Genomic DNA, 20,016 nt, shown 5'->3' with positions numbered 1-20,016 from the left:
ATAGAAACAAAGAAAAAAACGGAAAATAAAATAACAAAAATATGAAATTCTGTGGTGCCCCTTTTTGTCGCCAAGAGATGGAAACAAACATGCCTTAGTATGCATATTTGTAGGAGACTATATATGTTGTACATTGTTCTTCTCGGCGCCTGTCGGTGAAGTGAACGTTTTATCTATTTTGGTTTATTTGCATTGTGGGCGTTAAAATTTCATTTTTTTGTTGGCCGCTTGATCGCAAATAAACGCTTGCCAATTACTGATAACTGTCTAAGAAATGAACAGAAACGCTATAGAAAAAGCAAGACGAATCAATATACACTTGAAAAACAAAACGAGACCAAACTAAAACGACAAACAAAAACGAAAAACAAACGAAGAAAGACAAAGAGAAAGGAAATTAGAAACTGTTGGAAATGGGAAAATTGCTTGACAGCTGACGGTTGACACAGTCTAATGACGCCACTAAACTGTATTTGTCACCAAATGGCTTCAAGCTTCAAGGATCTCTCACTTGATTGGCTGATTCAAAACAATGATGATGTCATGATTCTAATCTTTGATCAACAAGAAGAATATTATGCTAATTTGCCGATCAGCAACGGTATTCGAAAACATTAAAGCTACATGAGAATTTACCCCTCTACAGATTATCGTTGTCTATTTTATCAGTATGGTTATTAGTATTTTTATTATTTACATGTATCATCATCGTCATTATTGTAATTGTTATTGTTATTCTCGCCTTTTCTATCCCAACAGAGCAGTGTTTACCTATCTGATAACTATCTTTCTTTTACGGAGGGTTTCTTCTCAGAATTATTCGTGTCAAAGGTGTTTGCTCATTTAAAACGCCTTGAACGTTTTATTCTTAACAGTCTTGTAAAAAATTTCATAATAACCATACGATGCCTCAGTTACTCTCGATCTGAATTTTCTAACGTGTTGGACTGACTATCATTACGGAACCAAGTGATAATAAAATTATATTTATAGAAACCTGTTTATTCAGAAGTTAATTGCATTCTCCAGATGGTTGCAAGCTTATAATTTTCTTGCCCTCTTACTTGCTCTATTCGAGGTGAGGTCATCAACATTAAAAGATAACTGGATTCTGAAATACATCTTTATACAAAGTTAACGGCACCGTCTTCCTTGTTTTGGTTTTTGCTATCACGGAAGGAATATTTATATACAGCGACTTTCGACTTTTTTCGGCAGGAATCTATTCATTCTCAGAGAGACACCTTAGAGAAAGGTAATTTTTTCTAGGCTATTTTTGTACCGTGTGGAACATTGAAAACATGGTAATTCTAAATATTATGTAGTTCAGTTGTTACCTGCTGATGATGTGCCGTGTATAATTGATCATCGCCGATGATCATCATCTCTATTATTTCGACTCGGTTGTTAAATAATTATTTTAAAGCTAATGGTTTTTAGTACCATACAAGTACTGATTCTAATTCTGATTACGGGGCGACTTCGACGGACATAAGAGTGTTGTTGTGTTAATACCATTATCTCGGTATATTTAGCATTTTGGGCCAATATTTTTAGAGTACTTTTATTCTGTATGTTTTATCTCTGATAAAGTGCTTGTTAAATAAGCGTTGCTTTTATAGTTCTAGATCTAAGTGATCGTTATAGCTGAATTATATTCGCACATTTACCTGTTTTCCTCTTGACAAAAAAAGGAAAAACTGCTGAAATATTTTGTCTTAAAATAGTACATTAAATAGGAAGAAATCAAGACAACATTGGAGGGAAAAAAATCCGTGGGAGAGATCATGCAATTCTGAGGTAATCCACTTATTGCTATCGACGGACGGGAAACGACCGTGCGCTATAACATATATAAAAAAAGATTTGTTGGACATTTTTCTTTACAGCACCTGTCGGTTAAATTAGCTATTATGTTTTGGTTAATTTACATTATTTGTTCTTGGCCGCTCGTTCTAAAGGAAACGGCTAACTACTAATAACTTAAAGACTATTATCATTTTCTTTTCTATCTCAAGAGAACGTTCTTTTTCCCGCGAGTAACTATCTATTTTCTCGGAGGGTTTCCCTCTAAAACACCTTGCATCGAAGGTAATTGCTCATTTGAAATGCGCTGAACTTTTGATGCCGAACAGTTCTCTATCAAATTTCACATCAAGAAGTCTCGATTTTTGTCTAATTCAGTTTCTTTTACCTTGTTGGAACCAGTATCTGCAAGGAGAAGATTGGTGATAAAATTCTCGTTAAGCTTGCCTATTCAGAAGTCACTTCAAGTGGCTTCAGGAATACTGTGACGAACAAGTAACATAGTTAATCAAAATGTATTTATGAGTAATGAAATTTCTATTCTTTAGTTTTCTCAGTTTGATACGAACTCCAATTTCTTAATTGATTGTGTTTTACTTTTTCAGATTGTACAAGTGTTTTGAGTCAGATCACTGCCAAGTGCAAGAAAGGTAAAGTGTTCCTTTTTTTGCTCCCTTACAAATTTATTAGAAATGCCACAATATTATTATACAGGTGTAAGTGATCAAAAATTACAATACCACAAAATAAAATACAAAAAAAAAAAAGAACAGTCATATTTTTATCATAACAGACATTGACGACGTTTTCGAAATTACTTTGCCATTTCATGCTAGCAACCGGCGCTCTTGCAAAAAATTGGGACAAATACCCCCACCCCTGGAGCAACCTGGGCAACATATAGTCGGTGTTGCCTGTTCCTCGATGCAAAAGTACGAGTGATCATGGTTTACTGAAGCCACATCAGCACTAAAATCCACACAAGTCTCTATGGAGTCCTCAAATTCGAGCTTTCTGGGGCAAACTTTCTTGGCTTGCGGTTGTTCATCACACTGTCTCTTCCTATCGGCAAGACGCTTCGAATGCGAACTAACCGTATGAAATTGAAATCTCGATGTCGCTTTCCTTAAAATGCAATAAACAGATTCTTGGATCGCCGAGTGTCTTGAATTTTTTATCCGCTCGCTTACAGAAAACCTCCCTCTTCTTACGCTCATTGGGCCTTGTAGGAAAGCAAAAATAACTGAGATCAGGTCGCTTCTTACTCCCATTACGGCACAGAGCAACAGCACAAGACTTGACCATGGTACACAGGATAATAAACTGCAAAGGACAAATAAAAGACGCCAAGATTTCCCGATTTGTCAAACGCACATAGCGAGCGAGCTTGCTTGTCCTGTGGCGAAAACCGCTGAACGTTGAGACAGCAGATTACGTGCAAATCCCGTGGGTATGGCCCCGGGGTATTTTGCCAAAAACGCAAAAGCGCTCTAATGCCCCGCGTGCGGGGCATGCCTTTGCTACAAATCCCCTGCTAAGCCCGTGGGTTGCCCTTGGGTTGCCCGGGGCTCGACCCCTCGGGATGGCCGCTGATACCCGCATAAAGAATTTTCCTTGTCCTGGACCGTCCTTGCAAATCATCGCTAAATTTTGGCGAAATAGCACTACGAACCAATTAAATCCGATATCTGCCTATAGAATAGAGTAATCATCTCACTGTGAAAATTTCAAAGAATCCTGTGATCCGCCGAAATTCGAGTGGTCGATTCTTTCGCGGACAGCCTCTTAAACTCTTTACGGTGGTCAATTTACGTTTTCAACTCTGTAGTTAACATTAAATTACCCTATTATACTCTCCCACCGACGCAGCACCACACTTTCTATAGAAAATTATCCCCTTTATTCGTTTCACAATAAGTTGTATTTTTCAAGCAACTCCAAATAAGACAAATTAAAACGTTTCTTTCCGAGCGAGAGATCATTGTAGGAGCCACTAAGACGCAATTAATAAATAAACACTGCGAGCTTCGTGATGGTGATGGTGACAGGACAAGCTCTGCTTGCCGATAGGTTCCTTCGCGCATACCTCACATGAAAATTTCGTAGGAAGCTGTAGTTGTTTTTTTTCCGTGTGATGCAATACATCAGTCAGAATCATAGGTGGCGCAAGCCCGACTTGAGGACCAAGCGAAGTATGACCCCCTTTATTTGATAGAAAGAAAACAATGGCAGATGGCAAAAATAACAGTTCACCTCTGGGACTAATGCTTTCTTAAAAGCAGTTTGCAGTTTATCGGAAATAATTCGCCTAGATTTTTTTTTTTTTTCGAGTCGAAGCGGGCAATTAAAGTTAACTATATGTTGCATTTATGTTCATTATGTTGCGTTTTCTTCGTTATGCGACTCTGTTAACGGTGGATCATGTTTTTGAACACCTGCCACGAGTGAATAGAGCACGTTTTGTTGCGTGATCGCTCAAAGATGTTGACGTTTCTTTAATTAAAAAGCTTATAGCTTGTTTAAATTAGCTGATATTCTCTAAATTAGAAACACATCTTCGAGTGTGCTCCTTAAGATAATTTGCCCACTGAAACGACTGCGCTCAAGAGTAAGAGAGAAATAGAAAAATATTATCCCAGTTTTCCTCTGCAAAAAAGCAAAGTAAAGTAAGATCATCTCATTTTCTTGTTAAAGCATTGTTTTATTGATTAGTTTTTCCTTTAAAGGGGAAGTACGGTCTAGAAAAAGTTTACCTATATCAAAAGTTTCTGACTTGTTTTTTCATAATTGGCAATTCATTTGAGCTTTAAGTGTATTTGTTGCCAGAAATTACGTTGAAAAAATTGACATTTTGGAATTGAAATCCGCCATCTTTATTATGACGTAGCTATGACGTAGCAATAGTCAAGCGTTGTAATGTCGACTAAGATGGATGAAAACATAGAAAACAGCGGCGAGGAGAGCGATAATGACTCAATTCTCGACTTGGATCTTAATCCAGACGGTGTAATTCGTCCATTCATGTTTGAGCCGCAACATAGCTCATCTTCAGGAGAAGAAGAAATTTCTGTTGACAAAGAAACTCAGGAAGAGATACAAGAAGAAACATTTACGCGCTCACGTCTTGGAAATCGCGAATGGTGCTCTTGCGGCAACTGTCAAGAGATGCCAACAGAAAACGAGTGTATATGCTGCCAAGAAATGTATGTACTAGGTGATCGACTCGATCTGGAAGGTAATTAATTCTTCTCAAATAAAATCTTTGTTTCTAAAGTGATAATTTTTTATTTTTTTACAAAAGAACGGCGCAGTGCCCGCAATGGATTTATTTCACCCTGCTAACTGAGTGATATGAACTATCACTGAAATTGCAGGTAACAAGCTTCAGTGTATTACAGAGCACGGATCATTTGGACCCGTGTGTTTACTAGCGGACGTCTTGAGAACAGCCCTAGTTGGCATGCACCATGTGAGAAATGACAGACTTGAAGATTATCCGTCAAATGAGTAAGCACCGACAGAATAAATATTTTTCACAAAATCCATGCAAACAAAACGCTTTAGTTGTTTACGAGTTCGTGTGACGCGAACCCTAAGAAACAAATGCAGTGTTGTCAGCCCTTTTAATACAAGTGGTGTTGTAGTCTTTTGTCTGAAGGGTGAACTTCATCGCTATATTTAATTGTAAAGAGCCAGTACACCTCTTCAGTTTGTGTGCTTTGTTTTCCTAATGGAGGTAAATTATGAGTAAATATGGACGTGGACGAGACAAAATTGAAAGAAGGAGTTCTTATGAGAATCATCACATCACTTAATGAGGGAAAATAAGGAAGGGAAACTTGCTACATGTAAACAGAGCCTTAGTCAAACGGCGAGCGTCAGGAAGTCTCCCTTTGTCACACAATGTTAGCTTAAGATATTGATCTCATTACAAATGAGCCCCTGCTTGGCGAAGTAGAATTTGTTTGTTTCAACTGCATTTGTCTGGGTTCTGTTCCGAGCATGTATCAATGTCTTTTGTTTTTTCCTAGGAGTATGCGATTGGCAGGTTATAGACAGTTTACTTGGTGGACTTATAACAGACTTGGTAAAGGGAACAGACGCGTGATTCCTTCGTGTGTTGTGGCATCAATAAGACGTAATTACCCAGATGCAGCCGGAAATTATACAGGCTTTAAAGATGCCGGGGACAATGACTCATGGCCGGGATAGTCACGTTTAATTAATAAACTTGTCTTTGTTTTTATTACACATTCAAGGAGGTCCACGGCGCTATAGGGGTATCGGCTCCAGTTCCAATCATTAAAATACCTTCAACAGTCTGTTCGAAAAATAGAAAACTGACAATGTAAATGCTAGTGCCATTTTAGGCGGACTATTCGATTTTTGTATTTCTATTTTTTTCACTTGCTTAATTTTTTCCAAATCTGGATACATGCCGTGCGAGAAGGTCCTCTTTTGGTGGGCGCGGAATGGGTGCGATTTTTTTGGGAGATCAGGGACTTGAACTTGCTCTGGCTCTTCTCCCGTGTCTCTCATCTCCAACACTGAGCATAGCATTTCCGTAACGTGCGGCTTGGTCTTCTCTTCGCAAACAGGCCTTACAACCCAATCCTTCATCCCCTTAGGATAAACATAACGGAATCGTTTCTCCCCACTCGAAGCCTCTGTTTGAGATCGACCAGTGCCCGAATTGTGGTCTAAAGCAGTTAGCTGTGTACGTGCTACCATTCCCAGGTATCCAAAATGTTGCCGCTTGGGCGCGTATTTGTTGTAGAGTGAATGGTACACTTCCAAGGCCCCTGTGTGGATGGTCTTCGTTAGAAGGTCCAAATCCTTTAAAAGTGTCTTCTCTAGCACTACATGTTTTAACGCTTCGTGTGCCGGGGAACCTTCGATTAGCCACTTCGTTTTACGATGTGCCCTTGGGGAAATGGGCTCGTGTGCACAACGATTGTACAGCACAGTCGAATCCCAATCGTGTTTGTCAGCCGTGTGGTGGAGGATGCTGACCCACTTCTCTTTGAGGAGCTGGGGATTTCCGTCACACGTCATCGCTGACCACCACATATGGTTTGTCACGGATTTTATCCAAGGAGAGAGGTCCCTGCATTCTTTCTTCTTGGCTTTCGTGGCTAGCTTGGACTTGATGTTCTTAGTCAAGTGCCACACGTCTACCTGGTGCTCAACACCGAGGTCCTTATACTCGCTTCTCATGAGTGCCTTGATACCGGTGTGCCTGTCAGTACCTACAACACCTACAGGAATGCCACTATTTAGTGCGCGATCAAGACAATGCTTAAAACCACGTTTCTCCATTGCCTGTGAACTTGTACTCTGCTTTACATGGCAAACTTCGAAATCGACAATTTTCTCACTCTCTTTGTCCATCATGGTGTAAGTTCCGTATTTGGCGCTATAGCCTGGGGAGTCACAACGTCCATCCCCGAGGAAAGTGACTGAGTTCCTGTCTAAGAGATCGGCGAGGACTGCCGCCTTTTCCTGCTGCCAACGATCATTTATAACAGGGAAAAGGTGCTTCTTCTGCCAGTTGTGATAATCCGATTTGCTCAGAAAGGCAAGATTTATTGCAGAGGCAACTTCGGAAACACGCGAAAACGTATTTCCTGTAAAAAGTATAGCACCTGAAAGCAATACGTTCCCCGCGGCCGCCCTGTTAACAAGTGGCTGGGAAACCCACTCCTTCGAATGGGAGTTTTTACAAAGTGTCGTTACTTTATGTGCACTTCCCTTTTTTAATAGCTCCTTTTCCAGAACCTCGCCACCGCATTCAACACAGCGACCAAATAACTTAAGCAGTTCTTCCTCAAATACTATGTACTTGGGAGACGAACACATTTTCTCATAAATGGTATCGTGACGGTTACTAAAGGGCGGATCAGTCTCCAAATCGCTTTGGGTGGTGTCCTGGTCCACTTCTTCAAAGCTGATGTTAAACGAACTGTCTTCTCCAGCCTCTTCATCACAGCTGACTTGAATGGAACTGTTGTTGATATTGTCATCATCAAAGCTGACTTGAAGGGAATTGTCGTTCACATCGTCATCTATTGTTACGTCAGTATCTTCTTCCAGGTTAATCGAGAGTTCCAGAAGCCGAGGTGGTTGGCTAGATGAAGCTTTGATCGGGGTCGAAGTAAATGGCTGCGTGCAAAGGGACCCAGGCTTAGAGAATAAAGGCAGCGGATTCCATGGTGGAACACAACTATAGTTGTGATCTTGAAGAAGCAGCGCGTCTCCTGTTTCACTAGCAAGCCATTGTGTTCCACACGTCGTAAACTTTTTTTCAGGTTCGCGGTGTTCTGCGCTTGCAGATGTAGCGTCGGTCCGGATAAACTGAGATTCCGCGCAGCTTGGGGAAGAAAGTTGATTCGCCGAAGGTTCTGTTTCAAGCTTTGGAGAAGAGGGCGAAGCAGCACAGGAGGTAGATAGTGTATCGAGAAGGGTGTTCAAGACCTACGATGAAATGCAGAATGTACGGTGTTGATTACATTTATAGGCTGGTATCACAAAACAGTAGTTAGTTGCATCATTAATATTTCACACCCCACCTCCTGTCGGCTCTGGCGATTCGCCCTACCAACGCTTGTTTGTCGGATTTTCTTTGGTGGAGGCGCATAGGGAAAAACAGATGGAACTGCATCATCTTTTAAATGTCTCTTTTTCCTGCTACCGTCAGATCCAAGGAGCTCGGACTGTATTTTTACAAGAAAGGAAAACAAACAAACATTAAACACACTAATGGTTTTCCTCATTGTCTTCTTATTTACACAGAGTGACTAGAAGACCTTTTTTACCGTGATTCTGGTATAAACAAATATTCACGTGCCTTATAAGATAATTATAAACACTGCTTTGGAAAAATGCTTGGAAAAAATTCTTGGGAGAAAACGGCTAAGCGCCTCATGGTCGCGATTGAATTTACTACACGCGGTCAATCACCAATGCGAGTTTTAATTTGTTTTGTTGCTATTACAGTGGTTCTTTTAAATAAAATTAAAGAAAAAAATACAATTCGAGTATGGGAAAGGTAAACATAGCTTTCAGTTTGAAGCAAAGGTCAAATATTCATACCTGAATATTCCGCTTGAAGGCGTCCTTGATAAAGTGATCTGAGCAGACGTAGCAGTTCTCGGGTTTCGGCAGAGCGTCCTCGCGTTTTATTTTTGCCAGCCAAATTTTCTTTAAATTTTCATTTACAGGTAGCTTGTGGAAGCTTACTCCTTTCCCTTTTGTATTTTTGTAAGTATTATGGCAGTTAACTACAAGACAGTTGACCATAGTTAAACCCTCATTAGAAACACTCGTCAGAAAGGTCAATCAAGTCAACCAGGTCAAAGCGATGAACAACAAGGTTTGACTATTGCTACGTCATAGCTGACGTCATATCCAAGATGGCGTTTTTCTAGTCGCGAAAGTGGTAGATAAGAGCAACTTCAAAGCGCTGTTGTCGTAATTGCAAAGCAAACTGGACAAAACGGCAACTATTTTCGAATTCCTGTGGAAAAGTTCTATTAATAGAAGTAAAATTTTTCTAGACCGTACTTCCCCTTTAAACTCCAAAAATTGAAATAGTTTAGTGACGCATTGCTCTAACTTCCTTTTCCGATCAGTCACTTCAGTCGCACAACTTCGATATATGCCCAAACATTGGCCAATCAAAAGCGTTTCTCGTTTCTACAGAGACATCAGGTTGACATTGCAAAATAAGCCCGAGGAGACTAAAAGTACGCCACTCACATCCTTGATTCAGATTCGTCTAAATTGAAGAGCTGGATTATTCCTTATGAAGAAATTCTGAGAGTAATTTCTTTTCCAAGGACTTACTCAATTTTGAGACCATTCGCCTTAACTGAGATGGTAAGTTTTAATTTCAAACAATGCACCAATGTTAACGGATTTTATTTTTTTCTACAGAATTTTATTTTTTCCTGGCAATACATGGTTATCGTTTTCCTTTCCATATTTGCCTTGTACTTCTAGTAGAAACAAAACCGTTGAAATTTATAGCGTCCTTAAGATGTGGTGTAAAATTGCATAGCCCGACTGTTTAATAATGACATATGCTCCTGCTAAGAGTAAGGAGAGTGGGGGAGGGGGCAGTGAGTAAACCTTGAAAGGATAAAGTATGGTAATTCTTTTGGTTATTTCAAAGATTAAAGAACTTATTTTCAAAATTTGTGGCGAGTGACTCAAAAATTCATGATCTGTCGTTCTGTTCAGTGGCTACGTAAGTTAAAATCTACCTCCTGCGGAGATTTTGTTTTGTTATTTTTGCTAAAAAATTACAATAACAAGTTTCATGCAAGAATAAATGTCATAGCTCAACGACAAAAATGTAACAAAAAAATAGAAGGAAACAAAAGTTTCAAAGTTAAAGATGATAGCTGCGATAGCAAACAATTTCATGGCAGTAGCGAGACAAGAATAATATTAAGCAAAATTTGGTTTATTCGTGATAAATTATTTACCTTGAACGGAAGCTCTTCGCATGGAACACTGTTTTAATTAAAGATGTCATGAAGAGTTGTTTTCTAAAAATTACTCTGTTTTCATCATTTAACAAAGACACTTATCTCTTCCGCATGGTTCCTTTTAATACTCTAAATAAGACCCAATTGCGTGTGAAACCTATCCGCGTATGTGTCATCACATGTTGTGTTCGGCACATTAAGTTTGCCTGAACGGACACTAATACTGTGTTTATTTCTCAACAGTTTTTCCTGGTCCTAGTTTTCATTCTTTGCCAAGTACAAGCTCAAGGTATTTGATGAATTTTCCTCGCAAGTTTAAAATTCCGAGGATTTACCCTTAAAGTTATGTTATGGTCAATTTTTACAATGAAATCTATTTCTTGGGGATAAAGTTACGATCAAGGTCCGTGCCTTTGAGCTATTGTATAACAGAAACGTGAATGAACCCTTATTGCAAACAAACGAAATAAGCGAAATTTTTAAAGCTCTTCCTAAACTTTTTATTACAAAAAAATTCCAAAATTCAAAATGCCGTAATTCTTTACTAACTTGTTTTGTAATCTTTTTTTTTGGACATAAACAATTGGGCACCCATTGTTATTGCTTGTCAATATTTTTCATCAGTGTTTTTAGATATGATTCAAAATAGCACCTGCCTTATTCCATATTTTTATTATTACGTGGATTTAAGGTTTTTTTTAATGAGAGAGATGTCTGACTTCATCAGAAGAGCGAATTGAATCCATCCCGACAGTAAAATTGGATGTCTTACAACGGTTCATGGAAGCTGTAAATGTACTGGGTGCATCTATGACATTTCCTAAGAATCGTCTCTTTTGTTCAGTGGCTCTAATTTTTCGAAAAGGAGTAATAAAGGGTATAGACTACTTCAATTTATAAGATATACCTACAGTTCATACGTCATGGATTAGGCTCGAGTGTAATAAAAGCCCAAGTATGTAATTCAAATGGCAGAAATTTTTTAAAAAATATGTAATTAATAAGCTTAGGAATGGAATTTTTTTTGTTTTGGCGTACCAAAATCACACGTAGAGTTAACGTGCAAACATCGAATGGTGGCTTGGATTGCCACGTGTCACAATTCCTTAAATATCCTCCCATGCCACTCAGCCCAAGCTAATCAACCTGCAGTACACGAGCGGATTCAAAGCTCTCGCATGAAATCGAGGCACGAATTCAGTTAATCCAAAATGGTGCCAAAACACTGAGATTAAAGCATCCAGAGAAGAAGTGACACAAGTAGTCTCCGATTTGCTAACTTCAAACGTAAAACATCAAAAGTTTAGGTTCAGTTAAAATCATCCACCTAGATGATTCAGACGGATAAAATACTCTTGGATTTCTTGAGACAAAGAAAAAAGGCGCACAGCAAAACAAACAGATAAGTGCGTGGCAATCATCATTGAATACTGCACGGTTTTTTAGTTAATTAAAATGTTCGGTAGCCGGCGGAAACCTTTCGACCAAATTGGGGTTTATTTAGGTTACTTAAAGAAAAGAAGGTCACGGGGCCCAGTAAAAACTGTATTTATCTTATGGCCGATATACAGTCGGTGTGCGATGATTATTTAAATTTCTAAGAAAATCATTCGTCTATGTATGTATCATTCCATTCACTCTCGAGAGAGAAAATTCCCCAAGGGGCTTTTGACTCATTTAATCGCTTGCTAGTCATCGTTTTTCTATGGGTAGAAGTTTTCAATTATTGTACTGACGTGTTTTGCTTTTGTCTTTACTCTAGCACCCAGTAAGCCTCCACAAAACGTGACAGCTGAGAGATTAAAGGCTGCAGAATCCATCAACGTCTCCTGGAATGAAGTGCCGTTTGGTCACGTGAATGGTCTGTTGATGGGATATTCCATAGAGTACCAAAGAGTGAAAACAGCCGAGAAATGTGTAGTTCACTTGAATGACACGGCCATAGCAAGCTCAACTGATCCCTGGATAGTACTCAATGTTCAAACCTACTCGGTTTATAAAATTAAGGTGGCGGCTCGTACTCAAAAGGGCCTGGGGCCTTATAGTAACTATACCTATGGTGGTAGGTATAGTTATAAATAATTCGGAATAGCTTAACGCTGTAATCACTGAGCGAATGCTTGAATAGCTATCCTCTCTGAATTACAGATGTTTGGACTTATCCCCTCCTTAACATGTCATGTCAATATTGAGAGATTCATCATTTTTAAACACAGGGTGGGGTGGGGGGGGGGAGATTTTGGAGGATCACACGATTTTCTGGGGGAATGGTTAGAGTGGACTATAGAACATTGTCTGCTTATGAATGCTACTGAGCCTTATGGGGGATCAGCTAAATGTTATTATGATAGAAGTAAAGTCTTACGGACCCCACTTCCCTGGCGATGAATAATTATCGGTCCCTAACAATTTGGTGAATATCTCTCATCCATATTTTCATTTACTTTAAAGAAACCTGTCGCTGTCCAAAGACTCTTTACACGAACTATTGGTCAACTCCGCCGTATCTAAAAGTGAATCTAAAAGGAAACACTATGGATGGCATTTTTAGTCACATTGTCGCAGATATGATCTATACAGCTTGTGGAGAGTGTCCTGCATACGGTTTCACCGAAATCAACTTGACTTCAAACGGAAATGGTCAGCGATCCGGCAAGGAAAGCCTTGTAGACGTTCTTGGTGACATCGATGAAGTTCCACAAATAAGTTTTCCAATCTACGGCAACAGATACGTAACAAGATTTGGGGGCGTTCACCGCTATGTTAATCTTGTGGAGTCCCCTGGGTTGGCTTTTGTCGCCGCCAAGAGGAGTCCAGGAGCAGCTGCAAGAAACATTGTAAGCGCTGTGTTTTCGTGCTTTCCACTGCTACTACTGTTTGCATGTATGGCCTTTCTTTCCGGGTTCATTATATGGCTTTTGGTGAGTATAAAGTATTTCGCTGTTATTCATTTAAAAAAACGAAAGCTTTTTAGGAGTAGAGTTTTGGACTCAACTTCACACACTTCAAAAGATAATGCAATAATGGTAATTGTGATGTGAATATTCTCATGACCTGTTTTCTGGAAAAAGTATGGATATTATAGGGAGAAATAGCATGTCAATCACCTTTAGGAGTTCAAGGGTTAACTGAGTCTATGAACCACCCACAAGGAAGTATATCGCTTTCGTGGATTGCACCTCAACAGTGCTGTGTACCTCATAACCTAAGTAGAATTCAAACTTTTATTCGTTTTGTTTTGTTTTTTGTTTTTTTTTCATAATTGAAGTTAAATCATTGGGAATGTTTCTCTCGTCCTCGTTCCCTATCTCATTATTCAGGATATGAAGAACAACCCAGATCAGTTTCCAGCCTGTTTTAGCAAAGTCATCGGTGAAGTATTCTGGTGGTCGTTCGTCACCATGACTAACGTTGGGTAAGCAAACCCTAAACATTTTTTTTATTAGTGCCGAATCTCTTATCGGTGTTTACTTCTTAGCAGCCCTTTTTCGTTATCGTGAACCCAAGCCCCTCTTCTCCTCTCTGTATGTTCACTTGAGTGTCTGTTTTTGTTTTCAGCTATGGAGATCGTTCCCCCCGTTCTGTTCCTGCCCGTATTTTTGGTATCGCATGGATCCTCACTAGAATCGTTATTATCTCAATTCTTATTAGTGCGATTGCGTCGGCGCTGACGATTGTCAACGTTCCATACCCAATAAAATTGTACGGTGCAAAGGTGCGTTTCGATTGCAAATACATAATCAGTTTTCTTATACATGCGGCACAGCAGGCTACATGGCATTACTTCATCTTACTTTACTAACTAATTGAAATCTCACGCTGCTTGTCTCTAGTTTTATCTAAAAACAAAGGAATGGACTCCTTTTCCTTCAGGGACTGTAAATTACGTATGCCGTACATCAAAATCTAATGGGAACTGAAAACTGGTACATGAACTGCATGAGAAGATGTAGCGATCGCATTACTGATGGTCTTGCCACGGAAATAGTTACAGACATAGCTACAGCATCGTTACGGAAATAATAACCTTCATTGTTACTGGAAATGACTATTTTACAGACTTAGCGTAATCGAGCATGCTCTTTTAAAACGTTCAGTAAATATCAGTTCTGATGATATTTCTTTGAATTTAACTTAGATTGGAGCAATTCAAAACTCCAGGGAACATGGAATTGGCACCCGAAAGAATGCAAGAGTAAATGAAGGTAAAAACATGAAAACCTTATCCCTACTGGTCATTAAGATATTTTGTGAGTATATCTGGTGGGTTGAAAAAATGGAGGGGCTCCGAAGCCTGCTTGCGAGAACGCGAGTTGCGCGCGCTTAAAAGCTAACATGCACGAGAGACATAGTTTGAAGCTACTCTGGTTTGCAGATTTAATGAAGAAGAAGTTACAATTCATAGACCCAACGTTCAGAAAAAAGGCCGCTAATAAGTATCATATAAAAAGACCTCTTGTTGCAGCGTTTAGATCACCCCTGATGAAGGCACTGACAGGAGTGTCGAAACGTTGGGTCTATGAATTGTAACTTCTTCGGTTACATTCATTAAATCTGCAAACCAGAGTAGCTTCAAACTATGTCTGATTGTCCACCTGGTTGCCGTGTGAACTTTAATATATGCACGAGAGAGATACCGGAATAAACAGAAGTAACCAAGTCACGATTCGCTATAGTTTTGCATGTGATTGGCCGCGAGAATGGAGTGTGCTATATTAAATGACCAATCACGAAACAGAGTAGAACAAAATTTAGCAATCCGTAATCCTTTCGACCCTTATTTAGGAGTTGAAATAACCTGTAATAGTCCTTCAGATTAGAATTTTAAAATGGGCAAGGCAAAAATTTTTTTCTTATTGTTTTTATCCACAGAAAAGAACTATAAAAATCTTGAAGAAATTCGTGCAGCGCTCGAGGATGGAGAAATTGAGGGTGCCCTTATAGACACCTACGTTGCTGCAGATCACAAGAGCGAACTTTTCAGTAACAGAATTTATGTGAAGGAGATTTTGGACGAGCCACTTGGCTATGGAGTTGTTCTTTCAGGAGCAGCAGTGAATGTGGAGCAGAGATGTCGGGACTTCATCAACCTGCACATGAGTAATATATTCCACATAATAAGCATCTCGACAAAGACACTTGATGTAAGTGAAATTCATAGTTGTTATTTTAATATTTTATAGTAAAGTTCAATAACGCGCGCTGTCACTAGCTGAAAGAGAATACTGTATGAGAGCATCGAGCATTGAGCTGAGCTAAGTTGTCTCGCCATCTGCCAAGCTGTACCATGTCCAACCTTTTCCTGGACTTCTCTCGAGCCTTTTTTTCGTTAACTGAAAGTAAAATTTCGGAATAAGTGAGCCGACAAGAAGCGACAGAAGAACCCAACAAAGGTTTGCAAACATGCTAGGTGCCGTAATTTGTGTTATTACAACGTGAGCAGAGACGAAAATCCTCAATGAGAAAGTGAAATGGACAATCCGAGTTTTGGAGGTTTTCATCCTCCCTATAATTTCTTCGTGCTCTAGCCGCTTCCTGCGTGCTTTTACAACTGCACAGAGCACAATCAAGGCTTCCCTATTTGTTAAGTTAAGGCTTAGTTAATGCAACCAATAGTGACTCTTTAAAATGGAGTTGTATTTCCTAGGTGGACTCATTATCAGTGATAAAACCAGGGAGAAGTACGTGGTCCGGACCACAACCCTACCCCCATCAGACCAATGAATGTTTGCAAACTTCTTCCATCACCAGGGTCTTATATTAGTGCTCAACCTAAGATATTTTAAATCTAAGGAACAGTCATAATTTCCCGTCAGAGTGGGAAGTGGGCATAGTATCATTTGGATGTGTCACAATAACATTTGCCTGATCCTACCCAAAGGCTCTGTAGTATTCTAGTTATCCCCTACATTGCCAGTCAATTTTCCATAACCCCACTACCCTCCCCTATAAAATCGCTTCTCCTCCCTCTCCCCTTTCTATTCTGTTAGCGACGAATGACCCTCTCCCTTCCCCCCTGAAAACTGTGCGATCCCCCCAAAACCTCAAGCTCCTTGCAGGTGATCAATAATGGCTGGTCACATATTATACCTGGCCCGTATAATTTTTTTCTTTGACTGTATTTTTTAATTGATTAAAAATACTTTCGTGTTTGTTGTTGTTGCTGTTGTTGTTACTGTCGAGTTTTCCTTTCTGTGCTTATTTCTTGTGGTCTCTCCCAGCCTGCTCCTCCAGGTGAAAATGTGGAATCAAGTACAGACTTGTTCGACGGTTCCTCCGATATGTTCCGCATGGCCTTAGCTTCCTTGTGTGGAATGCTTGGATTAGCAATCATTGCTGGGATAACTTACCACTATCTAATTTTCGTTCCACGCCAAAAGAGGTAAGACGTCTTATCTCTTATCTTGAGTGAATATTTTTCAGGAATAAGTACAGGTAAAATCGAAAATTCTATGTATTTCTAAGCATTCTTGTACCAGATATTTCATGGCCAATCAGCTGTTACACCGTAGGATCTTGGTACGAGATTAATTACAGGCAATCATAGCGCTTTGAAGTTTGGCTACTAAGGAATTGGAATTCTTACCTATTAACCCAACAACTCCTAGAAGTGATTAACATGCATCTTGTACCTATAAGGAAAGAGAGAAGCAATTCAGGATAATAACACAATTGAATTACGTGACAGAGTCACTGGTCACGGTGTATTTTAGAATGCGCCTTTATCGCCGGTTACGCCGAATAGAATCCTGGGGTTCGGTTCTGAATTGTTCATAGAGGTTTGAATAGCGTAAGCTGTCAGAACTCAAATATGAAATAACATAAGCCAAATTTTTAAAATGAGTTTGCATTATAATATTGACCTAGAGCTAATCAAATTATGATATTCGATACGTTTTGTTGACGTCTTTCGTCACGAGATAGTAAAATTTGCCAAACTTTGGCCTTTTAAAATTTTTAAAGTATTAATCCGTGTGGTATAAAGCTCTCTCCTACTATATTTCCAACTTAAATGGTTAAAATCAAAGATTTATCGAGCTACTTAGATAAAACGGTCGGAGGTTGCTCAATAAACTCATTTGCATAATCGGCTGTCACGCTAGCGAAATCGGTAAAACTTTAAAGTCACCACGGCGAGGAAAATTGATAAGTGCAGGATGTTTTTATATTTTTCTGCAGCCAAACGTCTTGTTAGAAGAAATAAAGCGGAGTTTTCAATGGTCTGGTCTGGAATTGAGCAATATCAACCAAGAAAGAAACAGTCCTTTTGACCAATTTGAGAAAGCTGTCTAACGAGTGTTTTTAAATAAATTATGACGAGCCTCTGAATAAACGAATATCAAAATTGAAATACTTTTTAAACACCTCACATATCACACAGTCTAAGAATACAAAACATTTTTTGCTGCATGCGGTGTGATACGAGGACAGGGCTTTTCAACTTTTGAAGTTTTCGATGTCATAAGAGGTCAAAAAAGGGCCTGTGGCAGTTTTTATTAGTTAAAGCTCTAAAAACTTTATTTTATTGTATTTCCAGAAACTAATGTGGTTTTATTTACTTGTGACCAAAGATAGTCTATTGGGCTAAGTTTGAGAGAAAACTTTTTTCCGATGCGAAATGCACTGGACCGCTCTTAAAGAGATCGCTACTTAACAATCAGATCTTGGGAGTTAAGTGGTCAAATAATTAAATATTACTGACTATGGCTCCTTTGCAGCAATAGTGTTGACAGGAAGACATTACATTCGCCCCCACTTTTGGCGAGTTTTTGGGGATGGGGTGGGACAGGCTTTAATAGTTACGGGCAGTGCGTTTTTTTTATTCTTTATCGTAAATTATTGTAAGCTCCGACCAGTAATTTTGGACTCATTGATAATCGTCAGTAAATATCCTCAACTTATCTGTTTTTTCTTTTTCAGTTGACAGGCTAAAAGCATTTTCATCCCAACTTGCTCAGAAAAAAACCCTAGTTGCAGAAATGAGAGATTTTGTACGCATTTTTCACTCACAGATGTCCACTCGAATATCTTCAGAGATGGATAAGTGTAAACAAGTATTAAGAGACATAAGAGAGGAAAGAAACATTTCTAAACAAGGCGGTGCACTTTTATTAACCTATGTTAAAACTAATCCAATCTACTCAGATGCGTCTGAGGGATGTGATTCCGTTGTGGCACAGCGACCTTTGGTATTCAAATCAGCGAAGATTATTGAAGAGCTTAACAAACATAACACTTTTGTGAACCGCACTGCTGCCCTAAATTCTTCCGGAGAAAACTTAAGCCTTGAGAGTGACTCTGATAACTGTACGAAATGAAGTAACTTTGTGTTAGGTTACACGAAGAACTCAATAATATAATGACGACAAAGCTCAGATCAGTTGATGGATGAGATGGTGCTCATGTTGCTATGGTAATTTTACAGGGTTTAGGAGATGTTTATAGCGGTGGTCTTTGACAGTTAGGCATTCTATGTTATTTCGATCTTTCACCGTGATGCGACAAGCATTAATAGTATAGATTTATTGAAGCTGTTTAAGTAACTCCAAGAGCATTTGCTTTGAAATAAACGAGACTTATTTCTATTTCTAATCATAATAATTAGGCATTGTATTTATTAGTGATCTTTTGCCGTAAGACGAGAACGATCAACAGTAAAGATTTATTGTAGCTCCATGAATAGCTCCTTGAGCGTTTGCTCTGAAATAAGCGAGACTTTCTATTTGTAATGATTAGGCATTGTATTTATGAGTGATCCTTAGCCGTAAGACGACAACGATTAAAAGTAAAGATTAATTGTAGTTCTATGAATAGCTCCTTAAGCATTTGCTTTGAAATAAACGAGACTTGTTTCTATTTGTAATCACAATAACTGGGCATTGTATTTGTTAGTGATCTTTTACCGTAAGACGACAATGATTAATAGCAAACATTTTTTGTAGCTCTATGAATAGCTCCTTAAGCATTTGCTTTGAAATAACAAAGACTTATTTCAATTTGTAATCATAATAATTAGGCATTGTATTTATGAGCGATCTTTTTTCGTAAGACGACAACGATTAAAAGATTAATTGTAGCTTTATAAGTGTGGCTCTTAAAGCATTTGCTTTGAAATAAAGAAGAGCTACATATTACTGGCTTCCATAGTTCTGTTTTTAATTATGATAATATAAGTATAGCTCCTTAAGCATTTGCTTTGAAATAAAGAAGAGCTACATATTACTGGCTTCCATAGTTCTGTTTTTAATTATGATAATATAAGTATAGCTCCTTAAGCATTTGCTTTGAAATAAAGAAGAGCTACATATTACTGGCTTCCATAGTTCTGTTTTTAATTATGATAATATAAGTATAGCTCCTTAAGCATTTGCTTTGAAATAAAGAAGAGCTACATATTACTGGCTTCCATAGTTCTGTTTTTAATTATGATAATATAAGTATAGCTCCTTAAGCATTTGCTTTGAAATAAAGAAGAGCTACATATTACTGGCTTCCATAGTTCTGTTTTTAATTATGATAATATAAGTATAGCTCCTTAAGCATTTGCTTTGAAATAAAGAAGAGCTACATATTACTGGCTTCCATAGTTCTGTTTTTAATTATGATAATTTGGCATTCTATTTAATATAATTTTCTGTGCTGCACAAAAAAATCAGGTTAATTGAAGTTGTTTCTGTGGCTCCTCGAGCATTGTAAAATTTGAAAATATGCAAGGCAA

The 20,016-nt window shown here is 38.7% G+C and overlaps 3 protein-coding genes across 4 annotated transcripts; 2 read left to right on the top strand and 1 right to left on the bottom strand.

Annotated features, from left to right (window-relative positions):
• The first annotated feature begins 1,031 nt into the window (after positions 1-1,031).
• LOC149045621 (uncharacterized) lies at positions 1,032-19,517 on the top strand. 2 transcript variants are annotated; one of them, XM_089207368.1, is made up of 13 exons: positions 1,032-1,255; positions 1,728-1,800; positions 2,412-2,456; positions 9,508-9,684; positions 10,542-10,587; positions 12,061-12,360; positions 12,750-13,219; positions 13,619-13,713; positions 13,857-14,013; positions 14,437-14,503; positions 15,171-15,442; positions 16,520-16,680; positions 18,217-19,517. In XM_089207368.1, the coding sequence occupies exons 4-13, from the start codon at positions 9,682-9,684 to the stop codon at positions 18,614-18,616; spliced, it is 1,971 nt and encodes a 656-aa protein (XP_089063494.1). In that variant the 5' UTR covers positions 1,032-1,255; positions 1,728-1,800; positions 2,412-2,456; positions 9,508-9,681; the 3' UTR covers positions 18,617-19,517. The 2 variants fall into 2 exon arrangements, with proteins under 2 accessions (XP_089063494.1, XP_089063495.1); XM_089207369.1 differs by having other exon boundaries at positions 1,072-1,255; positions 12,061-12,159.
• On the top strand, positions 4,581-6,179 carry LOC149045623 (P2X purinoceptor 7-like). The gene is made up of 3 exons (XM_089207370.1): positions 4,581-5,041; positions 5,181-5,313; positions 5,838-6,179. Exons 1-3 carry the CDS (start codon positions 4,723-4,725, stop codon positions 6,016-6,018), a joined length of 633 nt encoding a protein of 210 aa, XP_089063496.1. The 5' UTR covers positions 4,581-4,722; the 3' UTR covers positions 6,019-6,179.
• LOC149045622 (uncharacterized) lies at positions 6,109-9,242 on the bottom strand. Its single transcript, XM_089207367.1, has 3 exons — positions 8,899-9,242; positions 8,376-8,519; positions 6,109-8,280 (listed from the first exon to the last, which is right to left on the bottom strand). The coding sequence occupies exons 1-3, from the start codon at positions 9,103-9,105 to the stop codon at positions 6,109-6,111; spliced, it is 2,523 nt and encodes an 840-aa protein (XP_089063493.1). The 5' UTR covers positions 9,106-9,242.
• Positions 19,518-20,016: the final 499 nt, after the last annotated feature.

This window comes from Pocillopora damicornis, chromosome 5 (genome assembly GCF_964200805.1).
Source record: "Pocillopora damicornis chromosome 5, jaPocDami1.2, whole genome shotgun sequence".
NCBI lineage: Eukaryota > Metazoa > Cnidaria > Anthozoa > Scleractinia > Pocilloporidae > Pocillopora > Pocillopora damicornis.
This window is presented reverse-complemented; position numbering and strand designations above follow the sequence as displayed.